Genomic DNA, 19,576 nt, shown 5'->3' with positions numbered 1-19,576 from the left:
GTGCTCTTTCGTTCTTTCCGTTTACACTTTTGTCTACAACAGTTGCACTTTTTTTTACGTTCCACTTGAATGGGATTTTTTGCAGTTATGAGCCGAGGACGCTATGGGCGTTAAGTAGACCATAGTTATATGAATGTCAATGTCAATTGATCTGACATATGTCATCAAATTGATTCGATGTTATTGTTGACGTGATCGGTTTCCTATTTTTCGTAAATAATTTAAAATAATCCCAATGGTTGTTTAAATATTATTTTGTAACGTTGCCAGTGTGAACTATATAGTTATGGCGCATCCCAATTTATTAGATATAGTTCCAGAACAACTGTTCCAAACCCATTCAATAAGTGATATAGACCAAGTTCAAAAAAAGTTGCAATATGAAATTGAAAGGAAAAGGGAAGAGTTACGGGCAATGGTGGGGTAAGTAGCATTCAAACGTAAGTCGATACGTAAGAAAATATATATAAAAAATTCATCTGAAGTATTTACAACAACTATGGCAAATGTAACCTATGAAATTAAGCTTGTTTATCTTATGTATGCCTATTTTTGAATGCACATTCATTCATAAGAACCTACTTATTAAATATCAACCTTTGCATATTAAACCGTCCATTACTACTCAACTTATAAATACGAAATAAATTGTAGTACATATTACTTTAAAAAGGCTTGAAATTGATTCTGTTCTCATATAAATTGTTTATTGTTTAGATCAAACCTAGTTCAGTAAATATAAAAATATAAAAGGACTTAAATGCACCTCATTCATTTTTTTAATACTTACAGGGAAAGGTACAGAGACCTTATACAAGCTGCGGATACTATAGAAGAAATGAGAGTCACCACCACCAGCACATTGGACCATATCAACGAGATGATGATTGCTTGTAAAAGTTTGCACAATACACATTTGATTGGTTTCAAAATACAGGAAAAACCAGCACCAATGCATGGGTATGTATTAGACAAGATCAAGGGGTATGAGGTTCAAATCCCAGGCACGCACCTCTGATTTTTCAAAGTTATGTGCATATTATATATTAATGAACACTTGCTTAAATGGTGAAGGAAAACATTGTGAGGAAACCTGAGAAATGTTTAAAAAAAAGTTTTCACAGGTATGTGATGTCTATCAATTTGCACTTGGTTAGTGTGGTTTGCTAAGGCCTAATCCTTCTCATTCTGAGAAGAGACCCGGTCCCAGTAGCGGGACAGTAATAGGTTGATGATGTTATAGACAACAGATTTTACATGAACCTGAAAACTAAAATGGTCACCTCACCTGTATGTTAGCTAGCATCCACTCTGACAAAAGCATGAACTGTTTCAAGCTAGATATTTGGCAGGGGTACCTGGTCGAATCACAGTGATTCTGCCACCTTTCATATTTTTGTGCTGGATGATTCCTAATTTTATTGTTTCATTTAATGAAATATAAACTGATGCATTGCAGTTACATCTAGGAGCAAATAACAAAGTTTATGGTATAAGAAATGAATAAAAGAAATATTTATACTAATATCCATATTTAGGGTTCCATACCCATAGGCGAAACTGAACATTTACATGCTGTTTTTACATAAATCTGTCTGTCACAGGGCTATATTTCTTGAACCATTATAGATGTTTTGAAAGTTTTAGTTTTTATTTCACAGTAATGAATTCAATGCGAACCCACTGCATGGTATATCAGTTCAGGTGAAGCTGTTGATGGAAATACCAGAGAAGATATGGCAGTGTATTGGGGCCAATGACTTTGTGAAAGCTGCTCAGTTATTTATCATGGCGAGACATATAAACACAGGTATTCTTTTTGAGGTGTAGTTTAAACAGACTAATAGTTTTGGAAATTATATTTTATATACTATTAAACTTTCCAAAATTATATTCACTTGGACCATTCTCATAAATGACTTTTTCCAACATTTTCACCTACACCAATAGTAGAAATCTGTAATCAAGCATGTTTGTTAATAATACTCGTATAAGAGTAGTAAACAAGCATGTAGTCCACCTGATGGTAAGTGGCTACTGCCTGCCATGGACATCAGTGATCTACCTTAGATGGATTTCTACCTAAGGTTGGCCACAGATGGGCCACTACACCTGAGGACTAAGCTAGAATACCTCGAAAAGTATTTCTCCCTTACCATACTTTTCAAACCAGAACATAGCAGTGCTTAACACTGCTTTGATTAGGCAGAAATAAGTGTGGCGGTGGTGCTGCTGGAGTTGAACCATAGGGGATTCAACCACTTTCTTAAACAAGTCTGTGTAATATCTATATTACAGGTTTACAGCTACAAATAGGTGGCAAGAACCCCAAGCCTGGTATGCAGTCAATACAGAGACTAGTCCAACAGCAATGGAACTCAGTGGCATACATCAACCAAACTATAATATCCATGTGTGGTCAGAAGCTGCAAGATGTCGATATAACAGTCGAGGTATAATTATGCATGTGGATATTTATTTACTAAGTGTACTAAACTAGATATTTCACATAAATATACAGAAATTAGATAAACTTTATGTATTGCAATTAATAAATTTTGTTTTTTTTTTAAACTTAAGTTGTTTTTGTTCCATCAAATCTATATTTTTCTACAAGAAAACCTAGTCATAATATTCTAGATATTATAATAAAACTTGTACTTAAATTACAAGTCAGATGGAATTAATGATAGAGTAGGAATTTATAATATGATATTTTATAGTATGACTAGTCCAACAGTCAAATGATCACTGAGTTTCCACTCTATAATCCGATTGAACAACACTAGTTTCTGTTAAATTTCCAGGTGGCTTGCTCTTGTCTGATAGGCCTCTATCTTCTGGACTCACAAACTCTAGTGCAACTGCTCAACACCCTCATTGGCCAGCACAGTAACAGCAGCCTCAAGTCTACACTACAGTTTGACCTGGCTAAGATCCTAGAAGGAGACGTAAAGGCACAGATCAAGAGAAAAATAGTGAATGGTGTTAAGATTGTGCTGAAGACTGTTGAGCTAGTTTATGCTTGTTTTGTTGGTGAGTACATTTTATTTATATTAACAATAACATTGTTATATTATTTAACAATAAATGAAATTTCTAAGTACACTCCTGATAAAAGGGGTTTGATTAAAAGTCGTTTTTGAGTTACAGTCCTGTCAATATATGCAAAGATAGCTTGTTGATAGTAATTCAAAATACATATGCAAATTTTACAGCAATGATTATTGTTACTCTAATTTTTTTCGGAAGATTACTGCCTCATTTAACGTTGAAAAATATTTTTTAAGAATTGAAAAATTGGTGTAAGTACAATATTAATTCAACTATTAAAATAGTTATAACATAATTATATTATGTTTACAGAAAATGAAGGTGGCGCGGTGTTGGAGCAGTTGAAGAATTTGTACGGAAAGGACTCCCAACCATTGGCGGAATTGGTACAGTTCAGTGATCAAAAAGCATTGAAACTGCTGCCATCTGTTATTTCTACTTATAGGTAAATCTTGCATTTATCATTAATTTATTATATGTCATACTGTACATGCTACATCTCTATAAGAAAGATCCCCTGCATAGGTATCTAACATCTATTTCAATCCCTGTAAAACCATGTGTGAAATGTATAACCTGAAAATCTTTGAAGATATAATTAATTGGCTTTTTAACGTTTCCTGCTAAAGCGTCTCACTGAGCATACATTGTTCGATTATATATGTCTAACATTTAAAACGATATTTAAATAGTAATACAATATATAACATGAGACATACATAAGTATAAGAATACATAAATGAATGTTATTCCCAGGTTAACATCAAACAAAGAGTTGAAACCATTAGCCAAGGAGCAAATAACGGAATGCGTTCAGAAATGGAGTGTTTGGGTGAAGGAGTTTATCAATGAGAATGTTCAAGCGTTGCTACAAAACGTCACGAGGGTACGAGTGCTGCATGAGATAAGAGAGGAAACGTTCAAAATTGGTAATTAATACTATGAATATAATTATAGGTATGAGAGACAGGCTCAACTCCGGCAGCATCACCGCCTCACCTTTCAGTTATGACAGCAGTGTTAGGCACTGCTGTGTTCTGACTTGAAGGGTGTGGCATGGGAAACATACTTTTCCGAGGTGTTCCTCTTAGCCTTCAGGGATAGCAATGCGGCGGTGGTCAACGTCAGGTAGGAATCTAATCTTGTTTGGGGTTGATTAAAAATGTCCATTTGGCGACACAAGCAACTTTATATAAGTTCTATAAAAACAGTTTTACGATCTGTTTGGGGTCCGGGGTTCAAAGCCCAGGGTTGCATGTAATATATTGTATGTTTTAAATATTGAAAAAATAAGCAAGAATTCTTTTGACAACCATATTTTTATTAATCAATATGACATCAGAACTTATACTTCTTTTCTTACATTCGGACAATTCATAAACAATAAATAAGACTTAATACTCCCACTAAATTTTTATACTCCTCAAACATGAAAATTTCATTAACTTTATAACTGAATAAATAAATAACTGAATAGACCTAAGAAACAAAAACACACAAATACAACAAAACAGAATATATAAACTTAGCAACACTCCTAACCAACTCATAGTATAATATGAAATTATATATTCTTCTAATACTTAAATATAAAAAAATTAAGAACTAAGTAATTGGTCTCTAATACTTTCAAACTTAGGAGTGCATAACGCTTTTGTTAATATATCTGCTAACTGTGCAGAAGTATGAACATACTTCAAAACAATCAAACCCTGCTTGACCTTTTCTCTGATAAAATTATATTTTACATCAATGTGTTTAGTTTTTTTATGGTAAACAGGATTATTAAGTAACTTAATGGCGCTCTGATTGTCCATACATAGAGCAGTACAAACTTGAAATTCCTCTATTTCTTTAAAAAACTGGCTTAACCATAGAATATTTTTAGAAGCTTCACATGCAGCCATAAATTCAGCCTCAGTTGTTGATAGAGCGACACTATTTTGTTTCTGGCTTGACCAAGAAATAGGTCCCCCATTTAACATAAATACATATCCAGTTGTTGACTTCCTAGTGTCCAAATCTCCACCAAAATCTGAGTCTGAATACCCTATTAAACTTTCAGAGCCCTGATATTTAATGCATAATGTTTTTGTTTTTATAAGATATCTTATTATTCTTTTAAGTTGAGTGACATGTTCTGAACTTGGATTATTAATATATCTACTTAAAACATTTACAGCATATGATACATCAGGCCTCGATGCAGTAGACAAAAACAATAACGATCCTATAGCCTCCCGATATGGAAAATCAATGTGTTCAATTTCCGTATTTTTAGTAACATGCACATTAACATCAGCTGGTGTATTACAAGGATGAGCAGAAGACATATTGAACCTACTGATAATCTGTTGTATGTAATTTCTTTGCGAAATTGTTATAAATTTATCCTCTTTAGAAATTTCTAAACCAACAAACATATTTAAATCCAACTCTTTTATCTTAAAACCTTGCATTAAGTATTCAATAATATGCTGTAATAAACTATTAGATTCTGACATTATTAATGCATCATCAACATAAAGAATTAACAAAGCCTTGACACCATCAAATCTACCCATAAAAACACAGTTATCTGCATGTGACTGAACAAAACCAAATTTTTTAAGAAAATTCGTAAATTTTATGTTCCAGCACCTCGGGGATTGCTTTAACCCATACAAGGACTTATTAAGTTTACATATTAGTCCTTTGGGTGCCAATACTCCATCTGGGACTTCCATGTAAATGTCTTCTTCAAGCTCTCCATATAGAAAAGCAGTTTTCACATCCATCTGTTTTATTTTCCATTCATGCTGTGCCGCAATACTCAAGACTATTCGGATAGATTCATATCTTGTAGTAGGAGAGAATGTTTCATTGTAGTCAATTCCTTGAATTTGTGTAAAACCTCGAGCACAAAGCCGGGCTTTGTAGCGCTCAATCTCACCTTTCTTATTTCGTTTTCTGGTGAAAACCCATTTAGACGTTATTACTCTATGATTATCTTTATTAACAAAATGCCATGTGTCATTATCCTTATGAGCTTTCAACTCTTCTCTAATTGCTTCAAGCCATTCTTTACGTTCTGAACTATTAACTGCTTCATTGTATGTTAAAGGTACATTTAATTCCATTACATTAGCTTCAAAAACTCTATTTCTTCGTGGCCTCAGAATCATACTTGTACCATTTATACTATCTAGTTCTACTGGGACTGACGGTTCATAAGTTTCATCATTCTCATTAGCGTTATAAATACTTTCTTTACTATCCTGGCTCGAACTACTTGTATTTACTATACCATCACTATCTTCTATTTGCCTTTCCTCCGGAAGGCAATCTTCTCCCTCAATGACTATTTCAGCTATATTTTTTTTAATTTCTGCTACTTTATGTTCATTAAAAATTACATTTCTTGATACAGTAATTCTTTTCGACTGAGGATCATACATTCTGTAGTTATTGTAATCATAACCCACTAAAATCATTTTACGACTCTTACTATCAAACTTTCTTCGGAGTTGATCTGGTATGTGTACAAACCCTTCACACCCAAACACTCTGATGTGATCTAAACATGGTTTTATCCCATTCCAAAGCTCATATGGAGTTATATTAGGTGTTTGACTTGAAGAAGTACGATTTAATATATATACAGCGCAATTAACCGCTTCAGCCCAAAGATATAATGGCACGTTACGACCATACAGCATAGAACGAGCACTCTCCACAATAGTCCTCAACTCCCTTTCTGCACGACCGTTCTGTTCAGGGGTGTAAGGAGCTGTAAACTCATGCGTAATACCTTCATTTTCCAGGTAATCTATAAAATCTTTACCTTTGTACTCACCTCCATTATCAGTGTGCAAAATTCTAATGTTATGGTTAAACTTATTTTTAATTTTTTTAGTATACTTTTTAAAACAATCCAGAACATCGCTTTTATTCTTTAAAAAATATACATAGATAAAACTTGTAGCTCCATCTTTAAAAATAACAAAATATTTCATACCTTGGACTGAAAGTTCGCTGAATGGTCCACAGACATCACTATAAATAACATCACCTGGTTGGAGCTGCCCTCTATTAGACTTTTGGAATGGTTGACGTGACTGTTTTCCCAAAGCACAGCCATCGCATACAAAGTTATCAAAATCAGAGATATCTATACCTGTAACAATGTTACCTTTACACATTTTCTGGATTTCTTTCACATTTAAGTGACCTAGGCGTTCATGCCATGTCTTAAGATTTGACTTGTGTACTATGTTACACACTTGATTCTCAACTGTTTTTACATTTAGTTCATATAAATTATTATTTTGCAGAAATGCACACATTACCAATTTATTATCTCTATAAATCATGGCATTTCTACCATTTTTCACAATTTTATAGCCCTTTCTTGTGGCTGCCCCTTCAGAAAACAAGTTTCTTCTTAATTTAGGTACATACAGTACATCTGACATAATACTCTTCTCCCACTGGCCATTAACACACTTATTTATCACAATAGTACCTTGGCCTTGTACTTCTATAACTTCCTGATTTCCTAGTTTTAAGGGAGATCCTGTATACATATGCAACTCTTGAAAAAAATCTTTTTTAAATGACATATGAGCTGAAGCTCCACTATCTAGGATCCATTTAACACTCTCAGTATCCTCTGACTCAGTATCTGTTATGTTAAATGCTAACATATTTCTCTCTTCTCTGTCCTTCTTCCGCACATAACAATCTCGGGCGAAATGGCCCCTTTTACCACAATTGTAACACATAAACCGGTGCTGCTGGCCTGGTTAGTAATCCCCATCAACATCTACTTTCTCCATATTCAGTTTCTACTTTAATGGTAACGACTTTTGTGTATTTTTTATTTTTGAATCTGATTTTCCCACAAATAATGCCACATCATTTTCATCTTCAACATTTAAACTAGCTTCTTCATCTAGCAACCGTGCTGTGAGATTAACTATAGTTTGATTCTTAGGATCTAACGATAACCAAGCTTGCCGGAGAGACCGGTATTTTGGAGGCAGAGTTCCCAAAATTTTTGTCATTATAGCAGTATCACTGATAGATTCACCGCTTTCTTTTAAAAGTTTCGCTAAGCTCTCTACTTTAGCTACATGTTGTGCTATGTTATCAGTTGAAGACATCTTGTATTGATAAAACCGTTCATGTATAATCATTTTGTTTAATTCTGACTTTTGTTCATATATAGACTCAAGTTTAGACATTATTTCATACGCCGTTTCACAATTTTCTACCAATGCTATTTGACTAAAATCCATAGCAGATGTCATTATAAACATAGCCAGTCCATCATCTTTATTCCACTGGTCGAAGTCTTTTTCGGGTTTTGGTTTGCTTATATCAAGCCCCTTTGCACGTAGGGCGCATTTAATTTGAAATTTCCACTGTTTGAAGTTCGATCCTTCAAATTTGTCCACACACATTAACTTTCCTGACGACTCCATTTGTAATGTTCGAATATTGTTATATTATCCGAATTTTCATTTCACTACGTACTTTACTATTTTTATGCTCTTTACTTATTACAATTACACAACGTACCTGGGCACATAACCTTTTAAATATTGAAAAAATAAGCAAGAATTCTTTTGACAACCATATTTTTATTAATCAATATGACATCAGAACTTATACTTCTTTTCTTACATTCGGACAATTCATTTATTTATTTATTTATAAGTTGTACCAACAAGGTTAACACTATTTACATCTTATAAGTTTACATTTACAATCTTGGTGAGTGTCACCTCACTTACAGGTACAAACTACAATTCACTAAAATTAAACGAACACAATAGTTATGACATGTGAGATAAAAGTGAATAAAAATGTACAATCAGTTACAGTATTAAAAAAAACATAGCATTAAGTTATATTGAAATATTACATTAAACATAAATTGCAATTATTGATATTTAACACAAAAATGAAGTAAAAAAATATATTCTTAATTAAACTAATATTTGAATAAATTTGTTATTATTATTTTTTTTTCATAACAAAAAAAAAAGAAAAACAAAATCCTTCATAATATAACAGAAAATTTCTAGTTTATAAAATTCATTAATTTATTTACAAATCAATTATCATTAAATTAATTTAAATAATTATTAAACAATATTTAATTTAAGTAAGTAAGCAATATTTTATTATAAAAAGAAGAAATTGATATATTATCTTAGAATCTTCCAGATGTTTCTTTTAAAAGTAAGTAAACTATTAGAAAATAAATCGATTTGGTTAACTGTTAAAGGCTGAATCAGTGTATTACTATTACTACTACACAAATCTACATCGACTTCAATAAATAAATTATGCACTGAGTTATAATATCTTGTAATTCTATTTAAAGGTGAGTGATGGCCTAAGTTTGACCGTGCTTTTGTTTGCACAAATGGAAGATATTTCAGTTGTCTAGGTAATCTGTTAGGTATTGCTAAACGTAGCTTTGATAATAGGTATGTACTATCAATATGACTGTTGAAAAGCTTATACAAAAACATGATATCCAAAAATTTTCTGCGACAAAAGAGAGAATCAAGTTTGAAGTGTTGCAATCGCTCTTCATAACTTTCAAGTTTTTTCGCTAAATTGCAGCTATATGACAAGTGCCATAGAAATTTTTTTTGCACACTTTCCAATCGCTTAATATATTTTTCGTAGTGTGGATTCCACGTGACGCTGCAGTACTCAAGGCCACTACGCACAAGTGCAGTATAAATTGCAATTTTAGTGATAGGTTTCTTAAAATCTTTGCAAGTACGTAGCACGAATCCTAAAGTTTGAAATGCTTTTTTGACGGGTACTTGTGTTATTCATTTTGGCCAATCTCGTACAAAAGTGAATGTGAGCATCGCTTATTGGGTACTTGATAATCTTACCTAGCTGTTGTATGGTACTTATCAAGTTTTCTTGCTTATTTTCGGGTACACATTGTATTTCTATATTTGAGGAGCGGGACTGCTGATCTAACATTGCTAGCCGCGACGAGAGCGTCTCATTGACGGCTCGGAGTTCGTGGTTTTCATTTTTAATGCTCTCGATTTTTGTAGCTTGCACAGACTGCTCAGCCTTAACTTTTTCCAGTTCACCCTTAAAGTATAACATGGACTGTTCTATAGAAGTAATGGCATTTCGAACTTCTGCTAGCCCAGGGTGGACTTGTTGTTTAAGTGCATTTTGCAACTCTTCGCGTATTATATCTCTGATATTGTTAGCTGATAGACAAGAACAGCTGCGGGGTTTCGGACGTTGTGTGACGAACTCTTGCTGTGGTGATGCAGCTCCACGAATTGGAGTGTTTGAGTTGTCACCTCCTTTTCGCACTTTACTCTTACACATCACGCAGACCCAATTTGATCTCAGTTCGTTGGACATGTTATCGTAATCCACTTGACTTATGTTCACGCAAGAGATGTGGTATTTACCCTGACATCGCGAGCATTGCAAATATGTTGAGTTATTCAACTTGTTAAGACAGCCGGCGCAATCGTTGTAGCTGGCCATTCTAAATAACAATCAGTAAATAGTCGTTGAAGCAGAAGAAAATCAAACACCCAAAGAAGACACGAGAATGTGCGCGAATATCAATTAGTTCACGTAGTTACAGTATCATTAGCCTCTCAGATGCTCATAAGTGTAGGCACTAACGTATTAGCGATCACAAGTACAATCTATGATGACGCGTAACTCGGGCCTTTTGTTTGAGCTGCTGAACTGGAGTGCACGCAATTCGCACGGTTCGGTCGCACGCGTAACCGTGCAAATCCCTCGCACGGGTAATTTGTAGCGTTGAACTTTATCACTGCACTACGGAGACCAACGGTTTTTTCCTATGATAGTTTTGCAATTATGAGGAATATACACTGATTTTACACAATTAAGATATATTAAAATAAGTAATACACATTACTAAACACTTTTTACTACTTTTAAGTTACTAAAAAGTGGTTTGAATGGAGAAAATGTAATATTATTACTGGAGACGTTACTAAGTAATATTATCCGTTCGGGGGCCCGGTCAAAGATCGTTCATTTCATAAGATCGTTCATTTCATTCGATTCATAAACAATAAATAAGACTTAATAGTATGTACTTTCTAAACTTAAGTTGGTATTAAAAATTATGTATGCTTGTATTATTATTGAAGGAATACATCGAGAAAACCTACTTGCTGGAAAGCTATTATATACACTTTTTGAAGGCCTACAGAAGTTTTCTATATCCTTCTTAAAATAATGTAAATTAAATTTCTTTAAAACACTTGCCTGTGAAAAATAGAATTAGTATTTTATTATACCGTAGATAACAATATGGACATGTAATTTAAAACAACATATTATTGAAATACAACCTTTAATTTCTTTTTAAATTATATCATTTTGTTATCAAAGGTTGTATGGACATGAATCTAAGGATCAAAAAGGTGGTATCGAACAGAGTATTATGTTCCTATTGTATTGATCGATATCGATTTACATTAATATCGATTTTATCACTCCATTAAATTCTTATCGATCGACACGATTTATCGGTTATGATAATATCGGTTTGTTATAGATCATATATAGTATCAGATATAGTAGTAAATTTTTAATCTCGTCTTCAATTAAACATTTCAATTAAACATTTCAATTAAACATTCAATTAAACATTAACAAAATATGCTATCTCTATTGTAAATGGCAATGTAGTAAATATATTGTTGGTAGCAACGTTTTTATTTTCTACTAGTGAGCACGGATATTTCCCCCATAAGTTAGTAAGTATGGAGAGTACTTGATTGAAGATACTAGATTGAAGAAAAGTGGTAAGGATTAGTATGATGTAGGTATTGCTCTGCTTTTAAGGGTTTTTAAGGTTTATCGATTGTTATCCAATGATACTGATGACGAAGCAGTGATAGCCTCAAGATCGAAGAGTCCGAGGTTCAAATCCCAGGCACATACCTCTAATTTTTCAAAGTTATATGCGTATTATTGATTAATTACCTCTTGCTTAAACCGTGAAGGAAAACATCGTGAGGAAACCTGCATACCTGAGAGATTTATAAAAAAATAAACCAAAAGTATGTGAAGTCTACCAATACGCACTTGGCCAGCGTGGTGGACTATGGCCTAATCCTTCTCATTCTGAGAGGAGACCCGTGCCCAGCAGTGGGACAGTAATGGGTTGATGATGATGATGATACCGATGACTTAATAAGTCTTCCTAAGTGTGGTATTGGGTTGTTTTGTCACTAACAGTTACCCGACATCCGAGACTACTTCAGATCGCACCAATCATCTTTTAACTTTATAATACAGTAGAAATATACACAAGCCGCGAGGTTGTACGTGTCACAAAGGGTTTTACTATCAAAGTCATTAAAAAGTATAAAGCGAGCCAACTCTGGTGCGAAGGAGGAAAATGTGACAACCTCCTAATTCCTAATTCAAGTTTAAATTGACGGGTTAGATAATTAGGTTCTTTTATTAGTTAATATTGTTAATTCGGTGGAATCTTGTGTACTTTCACGATTGCGTATAACTTTAGTTCATCGGCCCATATCTCGTACATGTTTCACGTATTGACCGCATTATAGTCCGCGTAAAACTGCTAGTCCCATCTGAATATAGAAATGAATTGCGTCGCCATTGCAAATTGTATGACTTCACCTGCTCGCAACAACTTCAGAGCGGACTAGCAGTTTGGCGAAGACTATATTCTGTTTAAACAATTACAGCGAGATGCTACCACCTATAAATCTTCTAACCCCATTTCAGAGTCGCCATCGAACTGGGGCGCCATTTGCAAGTCCTTAGACATACCGGAGGTACATGTGTGGTGCCACTACTTCCAGCCGCTTCTGACGTCGCGAGTGAAGGCTATCGTGGATGGCAGATGGCAGAAGGTGTACGATGCTTTCAAGACGCAGATACTTGTCGATTTGACTAAGGTATAGTTAATTATAAGTTGTTTTCTTTTTAATTATACTTACAACGGTAATAAAATCGACGCTATAACGTTGGCTAGTAAATGTGGTATTCTTTAGACGTGATATGGTACCGTTCACTAGATTCTGGTCTGCTTCAGTCCGATACGTATCCGATAGTTACACACGATTTTTATGGTCGTCTTAACAAAGTTACATTTATTTGAAAGTTTTTGGTAGGTAAATAGTATTATGTTCGATTTATAGTCTTATTTTTTTTGTTATCAGGTATCATCAGACAGCGAAATGGAAAAAGAGGCTGACATTAACTGGTTCGTCTGGAAGGACCTTATAGGCGAAACCGCTATCGAGTCTAGGAACGAAGTCGTCACAGTAATGAACGCCTTGATGAAAGGTAACATTAAACAGATCAATGAAAATATTTTTTAAAAGTCTACACCACTATATAAAGTAAAACTTACTTAAGTATAACATACCCCAAATTTTAATATCCAAATTAATTTATTTTGATGGGTATTTTTGCATTAGTAAGATTTTAAATTTTAAAAGCAATATCTAGCGAAGATTTCGTTTTATATTAGTGAAGTAATGAAGAGCGGTTTCGATGTTTTAATATAGACATCGAAACTGGTGTTCATTACTTCACTAGGAGATAATCTTTTGACTTATACTCCTTTAAGAGGTGCTTCATTTTCTATTTCCAAAAATTTCTGACTAAAACTGTACTAAATTAATTCACTTAACTTTACTAAAGGTAGCATATAATTCCGACGCTTCCCCAAACAGGTATGTCAAGACAGGACCGAGGTTTTACGCCGAATCTAGAGAAACTCTGCAACACGTTAGACGCAGAACTGCAGAAACTGTTGGAAGATCTAAAAGAGTACTTGCATCATGATACCAGGAGTAACAAGGAGAAACTGTTGTTCGTGTACGATGAAGACGATAACGCTGACCAGATATACAGCGATAAGTCGGAAATCGAGCAGTACTTGAGGGATACCTCTGATAAGAATATACAAAGGTAGGGTACATGTCGAAGAATGAGAAGGATTTAGACCATAGTCCATCGCGCTGGCGTATTGGTAGACTCACATATCTCAGAGAACTTAGATTTTTTAGGAACTCTCAGGCGTCAAGGTTTCCTTCACCGTTAGAGCAAGTAATAATTATTTTCTAATTCGCTCATAACTTTGAAAAATCAGAGGTGAGCGTGCCACGATTTGAACTTCGAATCCCCCAATTGAGAGGCTGAGATTCAACCTCAGCCTCTCAATCGGCTATTAGGCTATTACTGCCGGTAAATGTATATCGAAAAAAGGCAAAAATCAAGCAGTAAAGACAAATAATATGGTTAAAATGCAGGAATCCAATAAAAATTGACGGAGACTTTGTATAAATACATAAAAAATTAAGATTCTGCGTAGGTCATAGTGATGAAGCTGAAATATTGGATACTGCTTAACCCATTTTGAAGGCACATTCACTTGATATATTTCACCAATTTCTGTGAACTTTATGATTTGTAGGATCTTATTTTCCATTATAATCCTTCTTGTTTAAACCCATTCATATCTAATTTTAATTTAAAACATTGGAAAGTGCGTCTGAGATATGAACTTTGACTTGAGATTTTTGATGCTGAACTTTCCACCACTGTTTTAATGTATTATTAAGCTTTAATAAATGTATATAATCTATTTACTTAACATAACAATACAATTTCTAGCATGTTACTATACATAAAGGCGTGTTTCGAGGAGCCAACACTACAAACCACAGAGTTGCAACGTAAAACCACTGCTATATATGCAGCGAGGTTCACAAAAGCGATCACAGTGCTCATGCCCAATCTCCGCAAGTGCTATATATGCACGGAGGGGTACAATATGGATGTGTTGAGTATAGACGAAGCTGCTGTCAAGAGTTGGAGCGACATATGTGCGGTGTTGAAGGAGAACTGTCATACTTGTTGGGGGAAATGGTTAGATGTTGCTATGGAGAGAGTGGGAGATTTGACGAAGGGACTGCCTCAGGAGTTCACGCTGGAAGCGAATATTGATTATTTGATGATGGTGAGTTTTTTTATTTGTATTATAAACGTGCAATGCTTTTAGAAATGGTTGTCTATTGGCAGCTATAATCAAACTTATAGATTTGGTATCTAATATGAGGTCGGCAAGAGATGCATTCCTAATTTCCTACCTGAACTAAGTTGGAATGCCCGTTTAAGTGTACGTTCCAAAACACAGTAGCCCTTAACGATTTTGTTATAAGACGTTATTCGATGTTGGGGTAACACCGCTGCCGTCCTTACTAGGTCCTTCTCTAATGTGTAAATGATCACGGTCACCTTAAATAAAACAGATTTTTTATTAACACACGTGTTCCTTTGTTTGGATCGGCACATACCTGTGTGGCATATGACGAGACCAATAATTTAACAGCATGGATTTGTATAAAATCTACATAATTGGTAGTATAAGTATAACCTTGAATTAGGTGTCTACGACATTTCTATTTCAATGTTATATGTTTTTTAGCAATGGGATGTAATAAAAATAGAAGAAAAAGACGACGAAGGGAACGCCATCGAATCCACAATAAAAGTACCAGCCGGACCTTCCCTAAAACTACAAGAGTATCTGTACTCTATAGGCCGAATATTGGACGAAGTGGTCCCCCACACATTGCCGAACGAAATCCACTCGGCATTCATCGAAAAGGTTACGGCCATCACCTTCACACACTACGACAAAGTCATAAGAGAGAAAGAGACAGATATAAATCAGAGATGTGCGCTTCAACTTCTAATGGATGTGCGGCATTTGACGTTGTTGATGGTGCCACGTGAAAATAAGAAGTATATGGACGTATCGCAGGAGATTTGTGAGTTCTTGAGGCAGAAGATAGATCCGTTCGACTATGATGTGTTCTATCCGTACATTCAGACTAATTTGAAGCGGTCTGTCCAAAGAGTTCAGGTAAGCCAATATTTTATTTACCATTTTAGGTCAGCAATAAAGTGGGATTTCAGGTTACAATCTTTATTGAATAGAGTGTATATTCGTATTTGATTTGAGATTTATATCCTTTAATTCATATAACTTATTCTTTGGAATGTGGTATTGTGATACGTCTCTTGGGCATCATCGCCGCACCTATTTTTGCCCAATATGATTACAGATGTCCAAAGGCCGTAGTAGCTATTTATCATCTATCTTGAGTTTTGTGAGCGCAACCAAACCAACATATTTGTATATATAAATTTATATTCCATTTTAGATTTTGTGTTATCCATTAAGAACGCTCGCCTTAAACTTTATTATTCCCTTCCAGACGCTTCTAGGCAGTTTAGTGCTGCACCATGGTCAACTAACTGGTATAATCGGCCCCAAGCCGGTAGTATCGGGCGGTAGTGGTGACCGCGCGGCCGCGATACTAGCCGCTGCTGACTCGCACTGGTTCTCCGTACTACCTGTAGCTACACCTGCCTTGCATAGGAAACAGGATAAACCGGTACGTACATCCCGACTCGTACGATAATCAGTTTTTTTTTCACGAGGTACCTTTCAAAAGGTACCCGACGCTATAGGGAGCTACGCCGAGTTATGTGGGATTTTTACCGCACTAAAACCCCCCCGGTGGCCGTCCTCAGGGCTTGATGGAGAACTCCGGGATCTCCGATGAACACAACCGGAGCGTGAGACTCTGCCCTGGTGTTTACGACGGCATGCGGTATGTGTGACACCGCCGTCCTCCCAGGGGTTGCTGCTGGACGGTTCGAGCTCCTGCCGTCCGCAACCCCGGAAGCCCCCCGTTTGTCGCCTTTTACGACAGGCAGGGGATACCGTAGCCCATTCTTGTCCCGAAAATACAGGGACGGAACCCTTCGTTCCTAATAAACCGTCAATAGGAAGCAAAATACTTACTAGCTTGCATAGGAACCTGGACTAGTGCGTTTTACTTCCACCTAATTTTTCTCCCAGCTAGACGTTTAGCACGATGTTTAGCACCATTGCTTCAAGCAATTATTTTTGTTTAAACGAGATTGTATGGTAAAGGTTTTTACAATGCGTTCCAACTTTTATAATGGTTATGAATACAATTTTGAATTATTTATACTTCCTTACTTTTAATGTTTATACTCTATTTTTATGTTGTAATTAACACTCTTAATAATAATATAATATGGTGCTATTAATTTTATATCTCTATTATAATGTATTACCTAATGACTTTCTTATATTTGTGACAGAATCAAGATATCTTCATTCTGTGATGTTCTTGGTAAATATCGTGTGTGTTGTGTTATGTTCATAATTTTAACAATTAAACGCGTGATAATAAATAATATTTTCTATTGCATGGTATAATATTAATAACATAGTATTTTTTATATTTAATACTTTTATTCCTTAGAAAAAATAAGTTTGTTATAACATTTCCCACGCATATCATGTACGTAAAATTAATAGCAATATGTTCTATAATATAACCTATTTTATAATTAAGTAAATCGCATAATATAATTAACTATTATTATTATTTTTTACATGCTTTGTAATTAATAATATTAATACTTATATTGTTTATGAAATCATTAATTATATATTTATTGTTCATTCTAAATTTTAACTACTTAGATAAACCAAATATACTATAAATAACTTTTTATTAAGATAAGGGCCGTCACACACGGACGTAAAATATTTATCGTAGCATCTTAATAAAAATTATAATATATTTCCATCTTAAGATATGACTTGATAAAATATTATTTTCGTAATGTAGTGCTAATTTGAGATATACGGTAAGAGATTTGGTGAAAGATAAGATATTACATATAGTTAATGTTTAATTAGAATTTGGCAAATATTTTTTTTATATTTTTTGTAGACACTATTTAGGTATTCTTGTTGTGCGATTTTCTCACTGCGATACTACGCTACGATCTTTTATGACCTAAAGTAAGGTCTTAAGTCACGGGATACCTAAATAATAATAATTAGACATATTACGTTTCATTTCTAAATAAATGTTAAATAATAAAAATCAAGATTACTGTAATATGTTTATAAAATTCAAGTTTTTAACAATTAATTCTATATATATTTCATTAGTTCTTTAATGTTTTTTTATTATTTTCTAGACAAAAAAGAAGCCAGTGCCGTCAACGAGCCCCGGGAAATCAAAATCGGACATATCGGAAATCATGACCACTTCTCTACCCATAAACTTTGCTAATGCACGCTCCGGTGCAGCTTCCTTCTTCAATTCTATGACTTCGGATTGGTTCAGCGGTTAAATGTTATGATACCTTACGGATTTAACTATTAATAATGGAGTAATGGTCGAAAACGTTCACAGTGAAATGAAGAAGAAGAATATACATATTTATTGCTTTATGAGCTACGGGCATACAAAACTATAGAGTGATTAAATTAATAAGAGCTACAATTTGTGCACTAAATCTATACTAAAATATAAGACCCATCAAAGGTCCGCACTCCGCTAAAACAGATAAGTTCAAATAGCATTTGTAATAATGAAAACAAATTAAATTATTCTGTGGTTACTACCACCTATAGCTGTGTTTTGCTTTGAAGGGCATGGCAAGGGAGACACTTAGGTAACGTGTTCTTATTTAATTCCTGACAGATCTCACAACTCCAATATCATTTGGGATCGATTACAGATTCCTGAGGACAGCAGTGAGCTCTATCAGGTTGACTGTATACATGAGGCCATACATTGCTGCCTAGGAGAAACATTTTTTGATCATTACGTGTAGATGTTTGGCAAAGGGAGATCTCCCGCCGGGCTAGGTGATCATGCCCGGGGAGCGGCCGTGCTCCGACAGTCTCAGTTCGGAGCTTGTATATATGCAAGATTCTTAGAAAACTTCGATAGCGTGATTCAGAATACTCGTGGCGCCATCTCTTGTCGAGTAGCGGGAGGTCGCCACATCACCCCCTGCTCCAGTCCAGGTCACAAGCGCCTCGGAGCGCCCTCTGTCTGCGGTGAGTCGAGATGTGAGGACGAACCAAGGGGTGACTCGTGAAGGTCGCCACAGATGTATCTGTCTTTCAAATAAGAAAATAGTAGCATTTATCAATACTGTTATAGGCCAGAAACTGGCATGACTGGTGTGTAGTAGGTATCAACTACGAAGTCTTGTTTAAAGATTAGAAAAGTTTTAACTTACACCGACTTCATGTTAATAAATGGTAAGAACTAATGAACTATTGTTATAAGAATAATATTACAACTATACGTATATTGTAATAAATAAATAATATATCTGTATTGTTTATGTTCAATTGTTAATTAATAACGGTTTAAATAAATATATCATTAATTTGTTCATAATTACATAATGAATGTAAATAAATTATGTTTTAAGTAATGAAGCTGCTTTTCTTTTAAAATAGTTGTCTTCTATAAAATATTATTTCATTATACACAAACTTTGTACCTATATGTATATTTGTTATATAACAATTATTGAAATTGAATTATCAATATTATTGATTTTAAGTTAATGGTAGGTCATCTTTATCGTT

The 19,576-nt window shown here is 34.5% G+C and overlaps 1 protein-coding gene across 2 annotated transcripts; it reads left to right on the top strand.

Annotated features, from left to right (window-relative positions):
- Positions 1-184: 184 nt before the first annotated feature.
- Positions 185-19,419, top strand: Cog1 (conserved oligomeric Golgi complex subunit 1). Of its 2 annotated transcripts, none has more exons than XM_073081754.1 (14): positions 185-423; positions 793-960; positions 1,662-1,810; positions 2,299-2,453; positions 2,808-3,036; positions 3,367-3,499; positions 3,811-3,983; positions 12,841-13,013; positions 13,278-13,404; positions 13,797-14,034; positions 14,740-15,085; positions 15,554-15,994; positions 16,350-16,529; positions 18,163-19,419. In XM_073081754.1, the coding sequence occupies exons 1-14, from the start codon at positions 287-289 to the stop codon at positions 18,316-18,318; spliced, it is 2,805 nt and encodes a 934-aa protein (XP_072937855.1). In that variant the 5' UTR covers positions 185-286; the 3' UTR covers positions 18,319-19,419. The 2 variants fall into 2 exon arrangements, with proteins under 2 accessions (XP_072937855.1, XP_072937856.1); XM_073081755.1 differs by lacking the exon at positions 18,163-19,419 and adding an exon at positions 17,269-17,305.
- The last annotated feature ends 157 nt before the right edge of the window (positions 19,420-19,576 follow it).

This window comes from Epargyreus clarus, unplaced genomic scaffold, assembly GCF_041222505.1.
Source record: "Epargyreus clarus isolate Ecla_fem2 unplaced genomic scaffold, WU_Ecla_fem_2.2 ptg000017l, whole genome shotgun sequence".
In the NCBI taxonomy this organism is placed as follows: domain Eukaryota; kingdom Metazoa; phylum Arthropoda; class Insecta; order Lepidoptera; family Hesperiidae; genus Epargyreus; species Epargyreus clarus.
This window is presented reverse-complemented; position numbering and strand designations above follow the sequence as displayed.

Coding starts and splice junctions, on each gene's coding strand:
- Cog1 (XM_073081754.1), top strand. CDS start 287: ATGGCGCATCCCAATTTATTAGATATAGTTCCAGAACAACTGTTCCAA. Junction 13,014..13,277: donor TACTTGTCGATTTGACTAAG/GTATAGTTAATT, acceptor TTTTGTTATCAG/GTATCATCAGACAGCGAAAT. Junction 16,530..18,162: donor ATAGGAAACAGGATAAACCG/GTACGTACATCC, acceptor ATTATTTTCTAG/ACAAAAAAGAAGCCAGTGCC.